Source organism: Carassius auratus, chromosome 4 (genome assembly GCF_003368295.1).
Source record: "Carassius auratus strain Wakin chromosome 4, ASM336829v1, whole genome shotgun sequence".
Taxonomy (NCBI): domain Eukaryota; kingdom Metazoa; phylum Chordata; class Actinopteri; order Cypriniformes; family Cyprinidae; genus Carassius; species Carassius auratus.
The window spans coordinates 11,782,924-11,798,249 of record NC_039246.1 but is presented as its reverse complement, the minus strand read 5'-3'; the positions used below and the strand labels follow the sequence as shown (position 1 = coordinate 11,798,249).

At 39.2% G+C, this 15,326-nt stretch overlaps 2 protein-coding genes across 5 annotated transcripts in view; one reads left to right on the top strand and one right to left on the bottom strand.

The window, feature by feature from the left end:
- The window catches only part of LOC113058622 (forkhead box protein P2-like), a 97,529-nt gene extending 90,077 nt beyond the window's left edge, over positions 1-7,452 (bottom strand). The window contains exon 1 of one of the 2 annotated variants that reach the window (XM_026226684.1): positions 6,909-7,452. The gene's annotated coding sequence lies outside the window, so the exon portion shown is untranslated. The remainder of the gene's footprint in view (positions 1-6,908) is intronic. The other variant, XM_026226721.1, reaches the window with a different exon arrangement.
- Positions 7,453-9,757: 2,305 nt separating this feature from the next.
- Positions 9,758-14,858, top strand: LOC113058606 (uncharacterized). 3 transcript variants are annotated; one of them, XM_026226656.1, is made up of 5 exons: positions 9,758-10,599; positions 11,703-11,755; positions 11,835-11,871; positions 11,926-11,935; positions 12,167-14,858. In XM_026226656.1, exons 1-5 carry the CDS (start codon positions 9,884-9,886, stop codon positions 13,880-13,882), a joined length of 2,532 nt encoding a protein of 843 aa, XP_026082441.1. In that variant the 5' UTR covers positions 9,758-9,883; the 3' UTR covers positions 13,883-14,858. The 3 variants fall into 3 exon arrangements, with proteins under 3 accessions (XP_026082441.1, XP_026082448.1, XP_026082433.1); XM_026226663.1 differs by having other exon boundaries at positions 9,760-10,599; positions 11,835-11,935; positions 12,167-12,773; positions 12,834-14,858; XM_026226648.1 differs by having other exon boundaries at positions 9,760-10,599; positions 11,835-11,935.
- Positions 14,859-15,326: the final 468 nt, after the last annotated feature.

The following is a 15,326-nucleotide window of genomic DNA, read 5'->3' as shown; positions in this document are numbered from 1 at the left end:
CTTTAACCGCCTGTGTTTGAGGAGGTGTTACAAACTGAGACTGAGTGTTTAGAGGAAATAGCACAAACTGTCTATTAGCCCGAGTATTAAGATACACATCTTGCGCACTCAATTATACATGCACGTATATGGTGTTTGTTATTCTGGAAGTACACTCGGTTCAGGAGCACAAATAGAGTATATTTAAGCTCACTTGCTCAGTCAACATTTGAATGAAAGATTTACTATAAAAATTAGATTAGACTGTGCTTTTTGCGCGTGCACGTGTACACAAACTCTGGAAATGAAATGCGATATAAAAAGCTTGTTAATGTTCCGTTCATTCCCAACTCATTTCCAGTTTGTGTTAATACCGCGATGTCTTTGGACTGTGAAAACTGACCTTTTAAATTGACTTTTCCGATGCTATTAGTTCACATGACCTCGTGGTGACGGGTTTACACAATCGTGGACCTGTTTCAATTCGAGATCTCTAAATACTATCAAATAATATACACACATACTACATTAGCAGAGGCTGTCGTAATGCCACTGTCTGATATTTTCATGAATCCCAGCATTAAAAGTCATGATAAACTATTTCAAATCAAGGACAGGAATACCTCTCCGGACCCTCTGAGGGGTGTGTAAATGAAAGAAGACATTATGCGAACAAGTCAGATTACAGTACACAATCATTTTTTACCTTTTCAAGTAAATACCATTCCCGTGTTAGGAGGTGGAAGCCATCGTAATATATTTTGACTGAGGGCCGAACGGCCCTTATCAGTGCTAGTCAAGCAATTCAGGCCCCCCGAACAAAGATGAGTCTTCAAACTCCCTCCATTCATCAGCGGACGTGTAATTACCCCCGGTTCACAGTCTAGACGTTACCGCTTTCAGGGTATTTAAGATCCCCTTTGCAACATGCAGCATGCTCGCGCCCGGCCCAACGTTAAATCTGCGGCAGATAAATTAACGAAGAATACAAGTAAAAAAAAAAAAAGAAGCGCGACCACAATGAAAAGAACTTTATCCTCCCTGCTGCTAAATGAGATTTCTTTGAAATGCAGATCAGTGGCGCTAGATTAGTGAATTTTAGCTGCTGTCAACATCATAACAAAATACAAATGTGATTGTTCGTCTAGGCCTTATCTCCTTGCTTCCATCTGCTTCTTCCCGTATTTACTCGGGTCGATTTACTATGCAGATCTAAATAAGACGCGCTTGCGGCACAATGGCTTCTTAAGCTTCTACATCAAGGTATTTGAGAGCGCAGTCACATGAAAAGCTGCCCCATCAAAGGCACATCCCTAATGAACTTCCCTATCACAGAGGGATGGCGCGACGCTCTGGAGAGGCTTGCAGAGAGGCGCTAAATCACAGGAAGGATACCTCAGCGGCCCGGGAAGATTAGCACACAACGGGGACCCTCAAACAGGAGGCTGTCCGAGCCAAACCCAGGGTAGCTTGCGGATCAACAGCCAAATTAAAACACCCAGGTAGTGGAATAACAATGTGTACCTCAAGGTAAGATGGACGCTTGTAACAGTGGAGCACACAAAGCTGTGTTTGCCACAACGATGACAGTAATCTTCAAAGCCGAGGAATAACCTCTAATTTCACGCCATATTTGTTGCATCCTGCATACACAGATGGGATTACAACTCAAATCCCACAACTTACCCCAGAAATGGGTGAAAAAAGTGCGGTGGACGAGAGAGAGGGAATATATATGAGGGTTCAAAGATGCATTTTGGGTTCAAATCGGCATGCACCAGCGGTTTACAAAGAGGGGCCAGCGCAATTAGCCCCAGAAGCAGCACACACACGGGACCGGCACATGTGGCTCGGAGTAGGGCTCTGACATCATGGCATGATGAGAGAGCAATGGGAATATGGCGGAGGGGGTTGAATGGGAGCGTGTGCCAGCCACGCGTGTGCCAGGTTTCAACTTCCGGAGAACGAAAAAGACCAAGGGGAGGGGGTGGGGTGGGAGACTGTATTCTCCACTGGGGCCCTTTCGGAAAACATCCTCACACGGAAGCATCCAACAGCCCTGCGGTCTTGTGACACAAACAGCAGTTGTCTTTTACGTGTCTTTCCCTCCTCCCCTCGCTGTCTTCACCCTGCCAAGTGGGCTCGATGCCAGTCGCATTTGCAACCACAAGGGACTGTTGCCTTTTTTTTCTTGTTTAATGAAATGACAAAACAACAGATCTACATATGCAGAAACAGGTGTTGTAACAGGTTTGACTCCTCTTGACCTAAAACGTGTTGCGTTGGGGAAAACAGGGAAAAAACAATGGAGAAAAAAAGTTTATTAGCAACAGCTGCCTGGAGGGTGTTTAGGCTCTGATGGGCATTCAAATCTACACCATCTGCCCTGCTGGTTGCCAGAAGTGACAATCTAAATTAAAAACCACTCATCAAATATCATAAAAATAAACTATTGTATTGCTGCGGCCATATGCTGTAAGTGGCCCTATCAAAGACAAAGAGGTAGTCAGTGGGAGTATAATTAACCCTCCACAGTCTAAAAGACATCCCTGAGCACCAAACACAACAACGGCACACACATTCCCACAGGCCCCTGAACACACACTCAGAGTCATAGCTACGGTTCAGAAAGGATGCTTTGTGTTTCATAATTCAAAATACTATTGTGCTATAGATTCATATTGGTGTCAAAACAATTTAGAGGCTAGAATATAAATATAAAATCTGATTATTCAACACAAACACCTTACAATAAACTATTGTGGACATACCTTGATATAGTGAAGAAATGCCGTGGTATTTTGATACATACTAAACAATGCACATTCATGATTTATGAATTTACATTTAAGTATGTAAATGAAAATAATATACATTTTAATGATAAAATCTGATTATTCTACATTTACCCTTACAAAAAAAGCTACTCTAGTGGTACCATGGTATAATGTTGGTATTACACTATAATATTTACCATGGTACTCCTTGGTTACCACCACATGATGAATCTAAGTAACTAAATAAATAAAAAAAATCTGAAACGGATAATAGATATCAATAATATCTGATATCTGCATGAACTCTTACAACACATGTGGCAACATGGTAAATTATGGTAAAAAAAATTGTTTTTTATATCTACCATGGTACTGAATGATTAACAAAATCATAATCCATATACAGTACATTCTAAATTTGTAAGATCACTAATAAAATAACTAATGCATTAATTCTTACAAAAACCATGGTTTTACAAGCCATTCAAAGTTATTATGAATACAACAGTACAGGTCCAAAAAACAAAAACAAACAAAAAACATTGTATTATTGTTATCACATCCAAAAAATATGGCAATACCAAAGTAGTGTTGTAAGCATAAAATATATTTTGCTACACAAATTAAATGTCAAGCACAGCAATCAGGCATTCCTTTAAAACAATAGAGAAACATGAAGGTCAAACACATTAACTAATAACGTCAGCTCAGTGACTCAACAACAACATCATGAAGCAAAACCAAGAAAACAACAATTCGGGCCAAAGAGTCAAACTAAAAATATTCACTCTGCCCTTGTCAAAGACAAAGGGAGCATTAATTTGCCCTGTTATTATTTAGAGAGGGCAGGAGGAACAAACCTGAGCCCGTTGTGACCCTGCCACAGTGTTGCAACTTGTTCTAGAGGGATGCCAGCAGAAGGCAGCACCATATGCCTTCAGCCTCGGGCCCGATGCTCTTTCTGCAGCCTAATACGCCTGTCAGGAGACGTTACTGTCACAAATCCTCTGTTTTTCCACAACGTGTTTCAAATAAACACTTTTTTTTTGTTCTCTATTGCTAACAGAATTGTCCTCAGAGATTCCACTTAGAAGGTCAGAATCAGGTTCTACTGTACTGACAGCATCATTATTTTAAATTATTTTTAAATTATTTTTAAAAGCAGAATCTTTGTGTATGTGTGTACACACACACACATATACATACATAGACACACACACACACACACACACACACACACACACACACACACACATACATACATACATACATACATACATATATATATATATATATATATATATATATATATATATACACACACACACATACACACAATTTTAAATAAAGAGTCTGCTTCAACTAAGCCTGGCGTAAACAGCATCACGCAAACTAGCATCAAGTCAACTTCCACACTTCCTCTGGTCACAGGCCACAGGCAAGTTTGGTCCGAGTGGGGCTGACCTTGCCGTTTACTACAAATGACACCCCGCTTCATCCACAACGACTAGGGTTTAAACTCAACCAGAGACTAAAACGCTCAATAAATCAGTGCTTTCAGCCAACAACATCCTGTCATGCCTTTAAATTGAAAAAAGGGTGAAAAAACATATCAGCAATGATAATATCAGCTAAGCATACAATTAACAATTTCAAGGGCATTTGTACTGAGATAAGATGCTCATGGGTGATTTTAATACCTCTTCATAAAGGTCATGTGATATCATTCGTGTGAAAGAGCACCGTCACAGTCAAAAGACTAGAGTTGGGGATTATATTCCATGTTCAAGGAAAAAAAAAATAATTCACCAAAAAAACATCAAACAAAAGGTCTAGACTGAACATAGTAACCTCAGACTGAAAAGAAACATTCCGTTAGTCAAAACATTACACATTTAAATTGATCAAATAAGCATAAAAATTACATCTACAGACAAACAATGCTTTAAAACAACAAAAAAAAAATTTCTTATTTCTAGTAGCTGACCTCAGAGGAAACACTCAGTGTCTTAGTTACTGAAGCACACCAGACGTCATTAGGATGATGTGGATAATTACAGCACATAAGACCTCTTATGCATGTAATACAGTCTTTTATCCGGAGAAGTCAATCTCTGCGAAGCTGACAGCTAGCAGCATATGATCCCGGTAAACAAATACTTTCACACGGCACAAAAGTGCCATTAAAGGCCAGAACTGTCAACACAAATTCCACTCTTGCGAGAGGAAAGGAAAGGGAGGGGGGAAAATGAAAACCAAAAAAAAAAAAGAAAAAAAAAGAAAGACTTGATCACCTCTGGTTGCCTTAACATGCATGGAGGTTGTCATGGAAACATTTCTGTGAAGTTAGCATGGATACAAACAGAAGGCTTTCCGGCTTAATTGCCATTAGAGTTTTATGACCCTGTTTAGAGATGTATATTAAAACACACACAGGGTAATATGCCGCTTATTGTGATAACGCGAATGAGAACTAACAAAAAACCCTCAAAACACCTTAACTTTAAGTTCAGGTGTACAATTTATTTATTTTATTAAGACTCTATATGAAAGAATGAAACTCATGTTTTCAAACAATGAAACAGTCCCACCCACATGACTCTCGATACGAATAAAGGCACAACCAGCTCGCAGTGGCATCTTAACTCAGACAAATGATTTTATTTTACTCAATGCACACACATTAATCTTAAAAGGATGTGTCTTTTTCCTTTTAACGCGAAGCAGTGCATCGCACACACCCCAGCCGATGATGAATGCCGTAATCAGGCTGTGACTACAAAAACATCGGGATCATTCGAATTTAGGCCCCTCTTTCCTGTCGTGGGTCAGCCGTGCCTCCCTCCCGCCACGTGTCGTACGTGAAACATCACGCTCATTGAAACACTGCTAATTAAAATCACCTGGGAAGAATTGCGTGGGGCTAACAAAGGGCCGGGCTTCACGTTACAGAGCACATCTGGAGCTGCCGAGGTGTGTGTGCTTGAAATTTTACTACTGCTATTACGGCCTCTTTGAAGCGACACAGCATTGAGTGACGAAGCGGCGTGATGCACACCTGCACAGCTGCCAGAGTGAAACTGAGGTGCTTCTGCAACCAAAACTCTCAGAGCTAATCACAGCCATGATAGGAGCTCTAATACTATACACCTTGTGTATAGTAGTGAAAAAAAAAAAAAAAGTGTCATGTACCCTATTGATTTAGTCCCAGATCCCTTGAACCCACTGAAACTGTTCTGGCAGTAGATGTAGAGTCTTAAGAGGAGTGCTGTCCATTAACACTCCAATACATCAACCTTACCGTCCTGACACTCACCTCTCCTGTGAGCAGCTCCAAAGCAAGGAAGATTTCACTCTGGATTATGGAAATGGAGCAAGCAACCATGGTAAGATTAATGTTAACCTTGATAATAATCATAATAATAATAATAATAATAATAATAATAAAATCTACTATAAATTATTTATGATCTTTATTACTGTTTGAGTGTGTTACTTCTTAAATACTACATATATAATAATAAATATCACTTTCTATACAGTATTTTTTACACTTCGTGATTATCTGACAATTCTAAATTTTATGCGAAAGCACACACCTCAAAAAATAACAAAACTAAATTATTGAACAGACTACTGCAGGAGTGCATTACAATTAATAAATTAGCTCATTTAATTTAAATTTTTTAGAAGCTTACAAAAAATTTAAAATTATAAACCTATAAAACACTCATATTGATAATAACTGTACAAACAGTAAATGTATTGAAATCAATTATAGATCATGTAACGTTACATTTCTCCAGATGTTTACAATTGATGCCGTAATGCATGAACTCAAACCGTTTACTGTTAAATAGAAATTGTGTTGCTATTTTCAATAACAAACTAATGCATACTAACGTTTCACAAATAAACACAAGAAAAGTTGCTTAGCATAAAAAGACGTGCAATAATCAAATATGCCAAAACTGTCATTGGAGGTTTATTGTTTATAAAGACAGAATCACAGTACTGACTTCTCCCAAACTCTCTAACAACACAAACACTGTCAAAACAACAAATAAACCATCCGACAGGCACTAAACAAGCCGTCCGCAACTTCTCAGTGAAGTCAAACTCGTATGAAAGGCATAAACGTCAAAAACTCACCAAAACAAGCGAAAGCACCTCCTTCGCGGTCGCAAAGTTTGGCGTGTTTACGAGTCAGTGGTTTAAAAAAGCGCTAAAAAAACAAACGCACAACACGCGCTGTTGATATTCCTCCGCTCGGAGTTGCGAGACGCTGCTGTCTTCAGTCAGTGTGCTGCTGTTATTAACGATGCAACAGTAAAAAAACGCCCGAGTAACACCGACTCCTGTTTGAATGCGCTCGCATGACGCGCGACGCGAAGCGGCGGCTTGTTTTTTTGTATCTCGATTCAATACATCGCAATGTATCGGTCGAGTTTGGTGGGGGGGACTAGCTTATTAGAATGCAGGGAGGCACTAACGCGGACGAGCTTGTTGTTATTTTTTGGCGTACTGCGACCCCACGTGACGTCATGTCCACCTGCCGGGTAAACAATACAGTCATTAGAAGTTAAAGGAGTTTGTTTTGTTTGTCGAGTCTCTTAAATACACTAATAAGAAGAATGCAATATCAGTTGTTTCATCTGCTGAAGAGAGCAGTAGAGATAAGGAAGAGGAATGTGGCGTGCTATCATTTATTTTCCCCTTCTTTTGTTTTTTACTCACTTTTTAATTTTTTTTTATTAAATTGTAATTCCTATTTATCTGTGTTTGTGATAAATACATATTTATATATAATATTGTTTATTATGAATAAATAAAATGAAACCAGAAATAAATAACGTAATTAAAAGTGTAATTTCTAAAGGTTGAGCATAGAATCTGAAGATGTGTGCTGGAAACAAAGGAACAACCAATAATTATTTTGTTTAGTTGAAAAAATGTTTTGTGTGCTTTCTTTCTTTTCTATTTCCTTAATTGTTTAACATAAATTCAGGCTTTATTTTATGTTATTTTAAAATAACTTAAAAAAAAAAATTGAGCATGAAATGTATTAACAGTTCACACACCCCAGATTCATTTAAATGCACCTTAAGCAAAACATCTTTAGATCATCAGCAGTCTTTTTTTTATATTTTCATTGTGATGAAATATTATTTGAGTTATCAACATATGTTGTGAAATAATGTTTGCTTTTGAACATTTATGTGTTTGAATTACTGTAGCTCTTTGGTTGATACACATACTGTAATGGTGATTTATGCATCGTATGTGAACTGTAACTGTGTGCTACTGCCTTGAAATTTTCAAATGAATAAAACGGGAAAAATTATATTTGGATCAAAGATTGATAAAATCACAAGTCTCCCTTTGTGAATTAATTATTCTTGCCTCTGTCTGAATTTACTATCTTCATTACCTATTGTGGTATCAAAAACTACCTGTATTAAATATGAAATTTGTATAAAGGATGGATATATTTATTTGAAAATCATCAAAATATTGTTCATGCATATTTATATAAATGCACTATATAGCAGATTTTCACTTAGTTTTATTATAACATTTTAACACTTCCAAAATCTGATAACAAATATCTGCCAGATGTCTGCAGGGGTGTTAGGAATGTTGTGTTAATTGATCAGAAATAGAATATTTGATGCCTTCGTTTCACCACATGCATGCCATTTAAATAAAAGATTTAATTAAGAAAATGCACCATTTCATGAGTTTTATCACAAAGAAATCAAAAACGTGCATTTTCTATAAGGATTTTAAGGGAGGAAAATCGTTTTGAGAAGACTGCGTGAAACATAAGAGTTTGCTGCCACCTACTGGAATGTTTTGGAATTCACTTTTGACTCTTGAAACAGTGTGCACACAACTTTGGTTAGATACTCCCACCTAGTGGTCAGTTGTGAAAGTGCACAAAAACACATAAAGCAAACCCAGTTTTCTGGAATTCACAACTCACAAAGATCTATATTGAATAAATAACTATACAATAAAGGACAAAAGCACATATAAATAAAATAAAAGGTTTACATTTTTATAAATTAATGCAGTAAAAAAATAATTTCAGTCCTTCATCTCTTGGCTATATAAAACATACAGTTTATTGGACACAAACTGATCTTGTGTAACACTATGTGCAATGGCAGAGCAGGTTGTCACAACAGGGTAAGTTGTCACAATGGGAACCTACTGATCACTGACAATTATTTGATAAAATGCTTTAGTTCTGAAATATGAGATAATATCTGAATGTAATAAAAGCCATCTTAATGTGCATTTAAAATATATTACAGACCGAAAGTCTTTTCAACTAAATTAAAACAGTATAACTTCTGAGAAAAAAAATAAAAAAACACAGTCAATACATAAACAATAAAATAACATTTTTGGGCAGAAGAAATAATCATTTAATGATTTATATAAACTGTAAAAAAAAAAAAAAAAAACTTTCTTAACCTGACATATTATCATTATATAATTTGAATGTAATGGCAGTGTAGTTATTATTGTGCTCACTTGCCAGCAGACATAAAACATGACCACTGCAAAACTTAGTTTGAAGAACAGAATTCACAAAAATGTGTCTTTATTCTGTAGGCAGTTTCATCTAGGTGTTTGAAACCAATATGCAGGGAAAAAACCAGAAGCATTTAAAACTTATAGTGACTTTGATATCGCCCGCTCAAGTCAATTTCCCACGTGACAACTCTCTTCTACATTTCCAAACAGAAGCATTGTGTTGTTTCGGAACACATACACATATATAATTCAAAAGCATTTAATCGAAACTACCAGGTTCAGCAGAGTTCAGCAGATGACATGAACACATCGAAGTGTCCCACGTCGACCAGACACTGGTGACCAGGAAGACCAGCATAGTTGGGTAGCACCCACAGCTATTTTTAAGCCTGGCAACTACACAATGTTCAGCTGCAACCTGACGCTCTGTGCCTAGTCACGTTATAAGTGACGGTTTCAGCCGGTTGGTGTTGTAATCTCAGACTTTACCCATCCAGCATTACCCAGGCTTGTCTGGGGAAGAGCTTGTGCTCTCCATGGTCTCCTGCAACCTAGAGCCTCCAATATATAGTCACTAGACAATGAAAAACAACAAGACAAATGTACAATTGGAGAAAACGGTGGACAGGGCATTAGAAGGATGCTCTGGAGATGAATCTGAGGAGGTGGAACACGAGCCCCCACTGGTAGCCATACGAAGAAAGGTGTCATTTGCGGATGCCTTCGGTCTGGACCTGGTTTCTGTGAAGGAGTACAACAACCGGGATTCATCAAGGCTGGATGCAGATGGAAGAGAGGGTGGGGAATATTACATCTCATGCCTCTTCAATGTCCCAGCGTTGCACCAGGACATGGAGGTGAGGCTTCAGCAGCAGAAGCTGGAACTGGAGCGCATCGAACTGCTCCCTGGATCCACCAAGATCCGGGGCATGGTTCGCGTGCTTAACCTCTGCTTCTACAAGGCCGTCTACGTCCGTGTCACTCTGGACGGCTGGCAGAGCCACTTCGACCTGCTGGCAGAGTACATGCCCGGGTCCAGCGATGGCGAGACCGACTGTTTCTCATTCCACCTCGCGTTGATGCCTCCGTTCCAGGTCGAAGGGTTGCGGGTGGAGTTCTGTCTGAGGTACGAAACTGCTGTTGGTACGTTCTGGGCCAACAATGGAGGGACGAACTACATTGTCTTCTGCCACCAAAGACGAAGAAAAAGTGATCTGAAAGAGAAAGAGAGTGGAAAAGAGAAGTTGGCAGAGGAGAGTAACCAAAAAGGTATCAGGAGCTGCCTTAAATCAATCAGGTGGGGAACACTGCAGAAACACACACTAGGATCATCTCTATTACTCATACTAAGTGTTAGGGATGTGAACTTTGGTGTATAACTCAGATGTGTTGAAGCTAAAGACGTGTGTTGCTACTTTTACCAAGTAATCACACTTACAATTCAGGCTTAAAATTTTAGTTCCCACAAAAATGAAAAGTCTGTCATTAATTACTCACCTTTGTTCATCTTTAGAACAGAAATTAAGATATTTTTTATCAAATCAGAGAGCTTTCTGACCCTCCACAGACAGCAATGTAACTAGCATGTTCAAGGCCCAGAAAGATAGTAAGGACAACGATAAAACAGTCCATTGTGACATCAGTGGTTCAACCGTACGAGAAAACAAAAAGAGTGACTTTATTCAACCATTTCTTCTCTTCCGTGTCAGTCGATGCACTGATCACACAGCCGGTCTGATGTAGAACCCAGATGTGCTTGTTTGCAAACAGAGGGATGCACACGAATAAACGTAAATTGCTGAAAAAAGTCATTATTTTTGTTTTCTTTGTGCAGAAAAAATATACTCGTAGCTTCATAATGTTACGGTTGAACCACCGCTGTCACGTGTACTGTTGTAATGATACCCTTGCTATCTTTCTGGGCTACAATATGTTTCAGCTGATCTGCTGTCTATATGCAGTGTCACAAAACTCCTGGTTTTTAAATCAAAATATCCTAATATGTGTTCTGAAGGACTAACAGGATTGGAACAACGTGAGAATGAGTAATTAATAACAGAATTGTAACTATCAAAAATTCTAAAACTGTCCAAAAAAATCTATATACTGTATGTACAATGAAAGAACAAAATAGTTGCACTGCAGGAGGCTAATCACACAGCAACCTTTGGCAACCATCCAAAACATCCTACCAATTGCATGACAGCACTAAAAATGACTCCTAACACCTTACAGTATACTGAAAAACATGGTTAAACGTGTTCAAATGTACACTTCATTTCCCAATAAAACTAGATGTATTTCTCTGGTTGTCCAATCAAGCACTGTGTTTTGACTGGAGATTGTATGTTTGAACATATGGTCGGTGAGTGTAATTGAAAGCCTGCCTTATATTTACAGTAAAAAGACCTACTCGGAGGCGACACCTGCAGAGGAGAGTGGTGACATCTCAGGTGGGTTTCTTATGTGGAGATCTGGGAATGGGGGACTTCGATTCTGAAGACCAGTCTGAGGTTTGTTTGTTTTTTCCAGAACAAGTCACACCCAAGACCGGGCATACCAGGGAGAACAAAACAGAGAAAGAAGCAGGAATCAATTCCTGCAAATCCCTTAAGGACTGCTGCAAATCTCTGGTAGGGTCAGAGGTGCAGAGAAAACAACATTTAGAGAGGTAGTTCGCCCGTAAAAGGGGTGGTTTGCCGGTTTGTGGTTTACTGATAAATATACAACGTTATTGGGGGAACAATCTCTTTAAGTGCAAAGCAGTAACTTATAAGTAAGAAAAAATTGATGCATTTTATAACATTATATTCCACTGAATAAGTGACTCTTGTTACAAACATGGCATGGCTCTTTTTTGACAGGTGGATCGTCGTAGGAAACGTCAAGCTGCTCGTTTGGCTCGCGTGAAGGACTACTTCGCTCAGGGAGCAATGGAAACCCAGTTGGGATGTAATTCCAACACAGATGAAAGTACAACATCCATCCCAATGCTGTCTATACCAAACAGAACTGACTTGCCAGTTGTCCACAGCCGACAAGGATGCAGTATGGACACACCACCAATACTAATGTACCACCAGGTCCCTTTGCCTTCTCTGGATTGGGGCAGTACCACAACAACACCCCCCCAAGCAAACCCTCCAGATGTCTATAGTAAAACAAGACATCAGGTTGAAGATCACCTAGCCATATCTGCTTCTGAGGCCTGGGAAACTTTTCTTAACAGCACTGATATGCAGCACCAAGTATGTGTTCCTGAGGTTTTAGTCCCAACGGAGGACAAGAGAGCTGAGGAAGACCACAGTGAAGAGTCTACTGACAGGATAGTAATGGAAACTATCCAATCTGTTCCAATAGAGCAATCAAAGGATCTCATCACAAATCCTTCTAGAGATCAGGTTGTGGATTACCAACCAGTGAAAGAGCCAAGGGCTACTACCCTACCATGTTCTACCCAGGGATCGGAGCCAGAGAGGATGGGAAGCGAGTCAGAGGCATCTCGTGACCGCCAAGCCCCACATCAAGAGACCACAAGCGGTTCTTTGAGTCAAGACACGACCAAAGCTAACCCTAGGGACGAAACTCAAACCACACATGACACCGAGACTCAGAATTCAGAAGCCCGAGATGTAATCTCACCTGAAGAATGCACAGGCAGCTCCGACACCTCAAAGGTTAAAGAAAACACACACAGAGCGGTCAAAGGCACCCTGACATTTACGGGGATCATGGACGTGCCACTCGCAAATAGACAGGCCGAGGGATCTTCTTCAGAAAGGAAGGATATAAATAAAGATGCTAGCGAGGAGCAGGTGGAAATAAGGGCATTCTGTAGAGAACTACATGAAGAGGACACGGAAAGCGGTAGAAAAGGACAAGATGAGACAACTACGGATCACAGCGCAGAAATACAAGGCAAGGCATTTAATGAGAACGAATTATGCACGTCGAGCAAGAGTTTTAACAAAGACAATACAAAGCTCCTGAAAAACGAAAAGAGGCATTTTGAGGCAAGCGAAGGACTTAAAATGAAGGAGCGACTGAATGAGACGACTATAGAAGCTACTAGTGTTGAAGAGAATGAAATGCATTCAGAAGCGCTTATAGAGGACTCACGAGCAGTGGGTGACAATTGCACAGATGGAGAAAATAAAGCACCCACCAAATTTGCCCCCACCCACATACCTACCTATCCAACAGTTAGCACTGACCCATCCAGGCACCTCCTTCGGTCAGCATCTGCAAAGGAATCTTCTGCAGAGGAGGACTTTGAGCTTGGGAAGACCCTCAGAAACTTTCAAGAACCCCAGAAATTGGACGGAGAGGATGAACTCTCCACGCCGTTACCCAGCATTCACCTGTCCTGGGTGGGCGGCAACAGCAGTAGGCTGTTGAGAGAATTCTGCTCGCTGGGTCACACGGCCAAGGGTCTTGTGTATGCTCTTCTGTTTGTGATCTTCATAATGGCGTATCTCTACAACCTGCCGGCCTGCATGGCCCTCTATCTGTTTTCTCTGTGCTGGTGGTGCAGCCAGGGTATGAAGCAGCGTCTGGACGGGGCTGTCGATGTGGACTGACACCAGACAGGATGTTCTTGAAAGGTTCTGAGCAAGTTATGTGTGACGCTGAAATGAAAAGTGATTCTATGGGCCCAAAATCACTTGATAACATGAGATTTAGTAGGGCATTTTTGTTTGTTTCTTTCTTGTCACTTGTGTTTCCATTAAAAGTCCCATTTGAAACAGAAGTCTTTTAATATCATACTAAACTCAAACTAGACTAGTGGATATGTGCTAATCCAAATTTATGATATAATTAAATAACAAAACATTCTGATAATGTCAAAGGCAACAACTGCTTTCACAGATACATCTCCAAGATATACAGTAGTGATATATATATATATATACAGTCTTAATGTCATGCATTGTTTCTTCTTAAGAAAACTTATCTTGTTTTAAAGATTTTTAGATATTTTAACTGGAAAATTACACAAAATATCTTTTGTAGTAACACTTTAGTTCAGGGACCAATTCTCAATATTAACTAGTTGCTAATTAGCAAGCCTATTATTAACACATTGGCTGTTTATTAGCACTTATAAAGCACATATTCTGCATGGGCATATTCTAAATCCCTAATCCTAAACAATACCTAAAATTGACTACCTTACTAACTATATTAATAAGCAGGAAATTAGGAGTTTATTGAGACGAAACGAGAAGTGACATGAAGTGATTCTACGGGCCCAAAATCACTTGACAAAATTAGGTTTTAAGAGGCATTTTTCTTTTTTCAGTTGTGTTCCCATTAAAAGTCCCATTTAAGTCTTTTAATTAAATACTAAACCAAGCGAGAACTGGACCTTAAAATAAAGTGTTTAATAAAGTTTTTGCAAACAAATGCATACATCTAAGCACAGTTTAGTTGTGACTGTATCCAAAATATTTTTTCTTCATGAGCCTTAGTATTAAAAAGTGTCACAATGAACAATATTCAGTCCAAACCTTTGACTGGTGCTGTACCTTTATGTAATGTTTTACTGGGTTCATACAAAAGCACATTGAAAGCACTGAGGACACAGCTGCATTTCATGTCTCTTTGGGGATGTGTGTGACTGACGTGACATTTCCTGCCAATCCCATCATATCTCTGTTCCCAGAAGAGAGAGAGAGAGAGAGATACGAGGGCTGGAGAAAGGACAGGGCTTCTCGACCTTCTGATCTGTGAACATAACTCTAAGTCATTTATACTTAAAAGCCTTAAAAACAGTTTATGCACAAGTGAAAGTTCCCCTCATTTACTCACAATCATGTGTGGTGAAACGCAAAATGAGTTTGCAAGCTCTTCTCCATGCAATTACAACAAATGGAGACTTAAGCTTTAAAATGCCATTAAAACATCATAAAGAATCATAAAAGTAGTCCATATGTGAATCTATAATGAGCCTAATTTACATAGATACATGGTGTGCTTGGGCTCAAAAGAATGGCACGATTTTTACGCCTCGTTGAACTAGAT

Bases quoted from the DNA above. Each gene is read 5' to 3' on its own strand.
- LOC113058606 (XM_026226648.1), top strand. From the start codon at position 9,884: ATGAAAAACAACAAGACAAATGTACAATTGGAGAAAACGGTGGACAGG. The intron at 10,600-11,702 runs GTGGGGAACACT...TTATATTTACAG, and splicing joins AGCTGCCTTAAATCAATCAG to TAAAAAGACCTACTCGGAGG. The intron at 11,936-12,166 runs GTAGGGTCAGAG...CTTTTTTGACAG, and splicing joins AGGACTGCTGCAAATCTCTG to GTGGATCGTCGTAGGAAACG.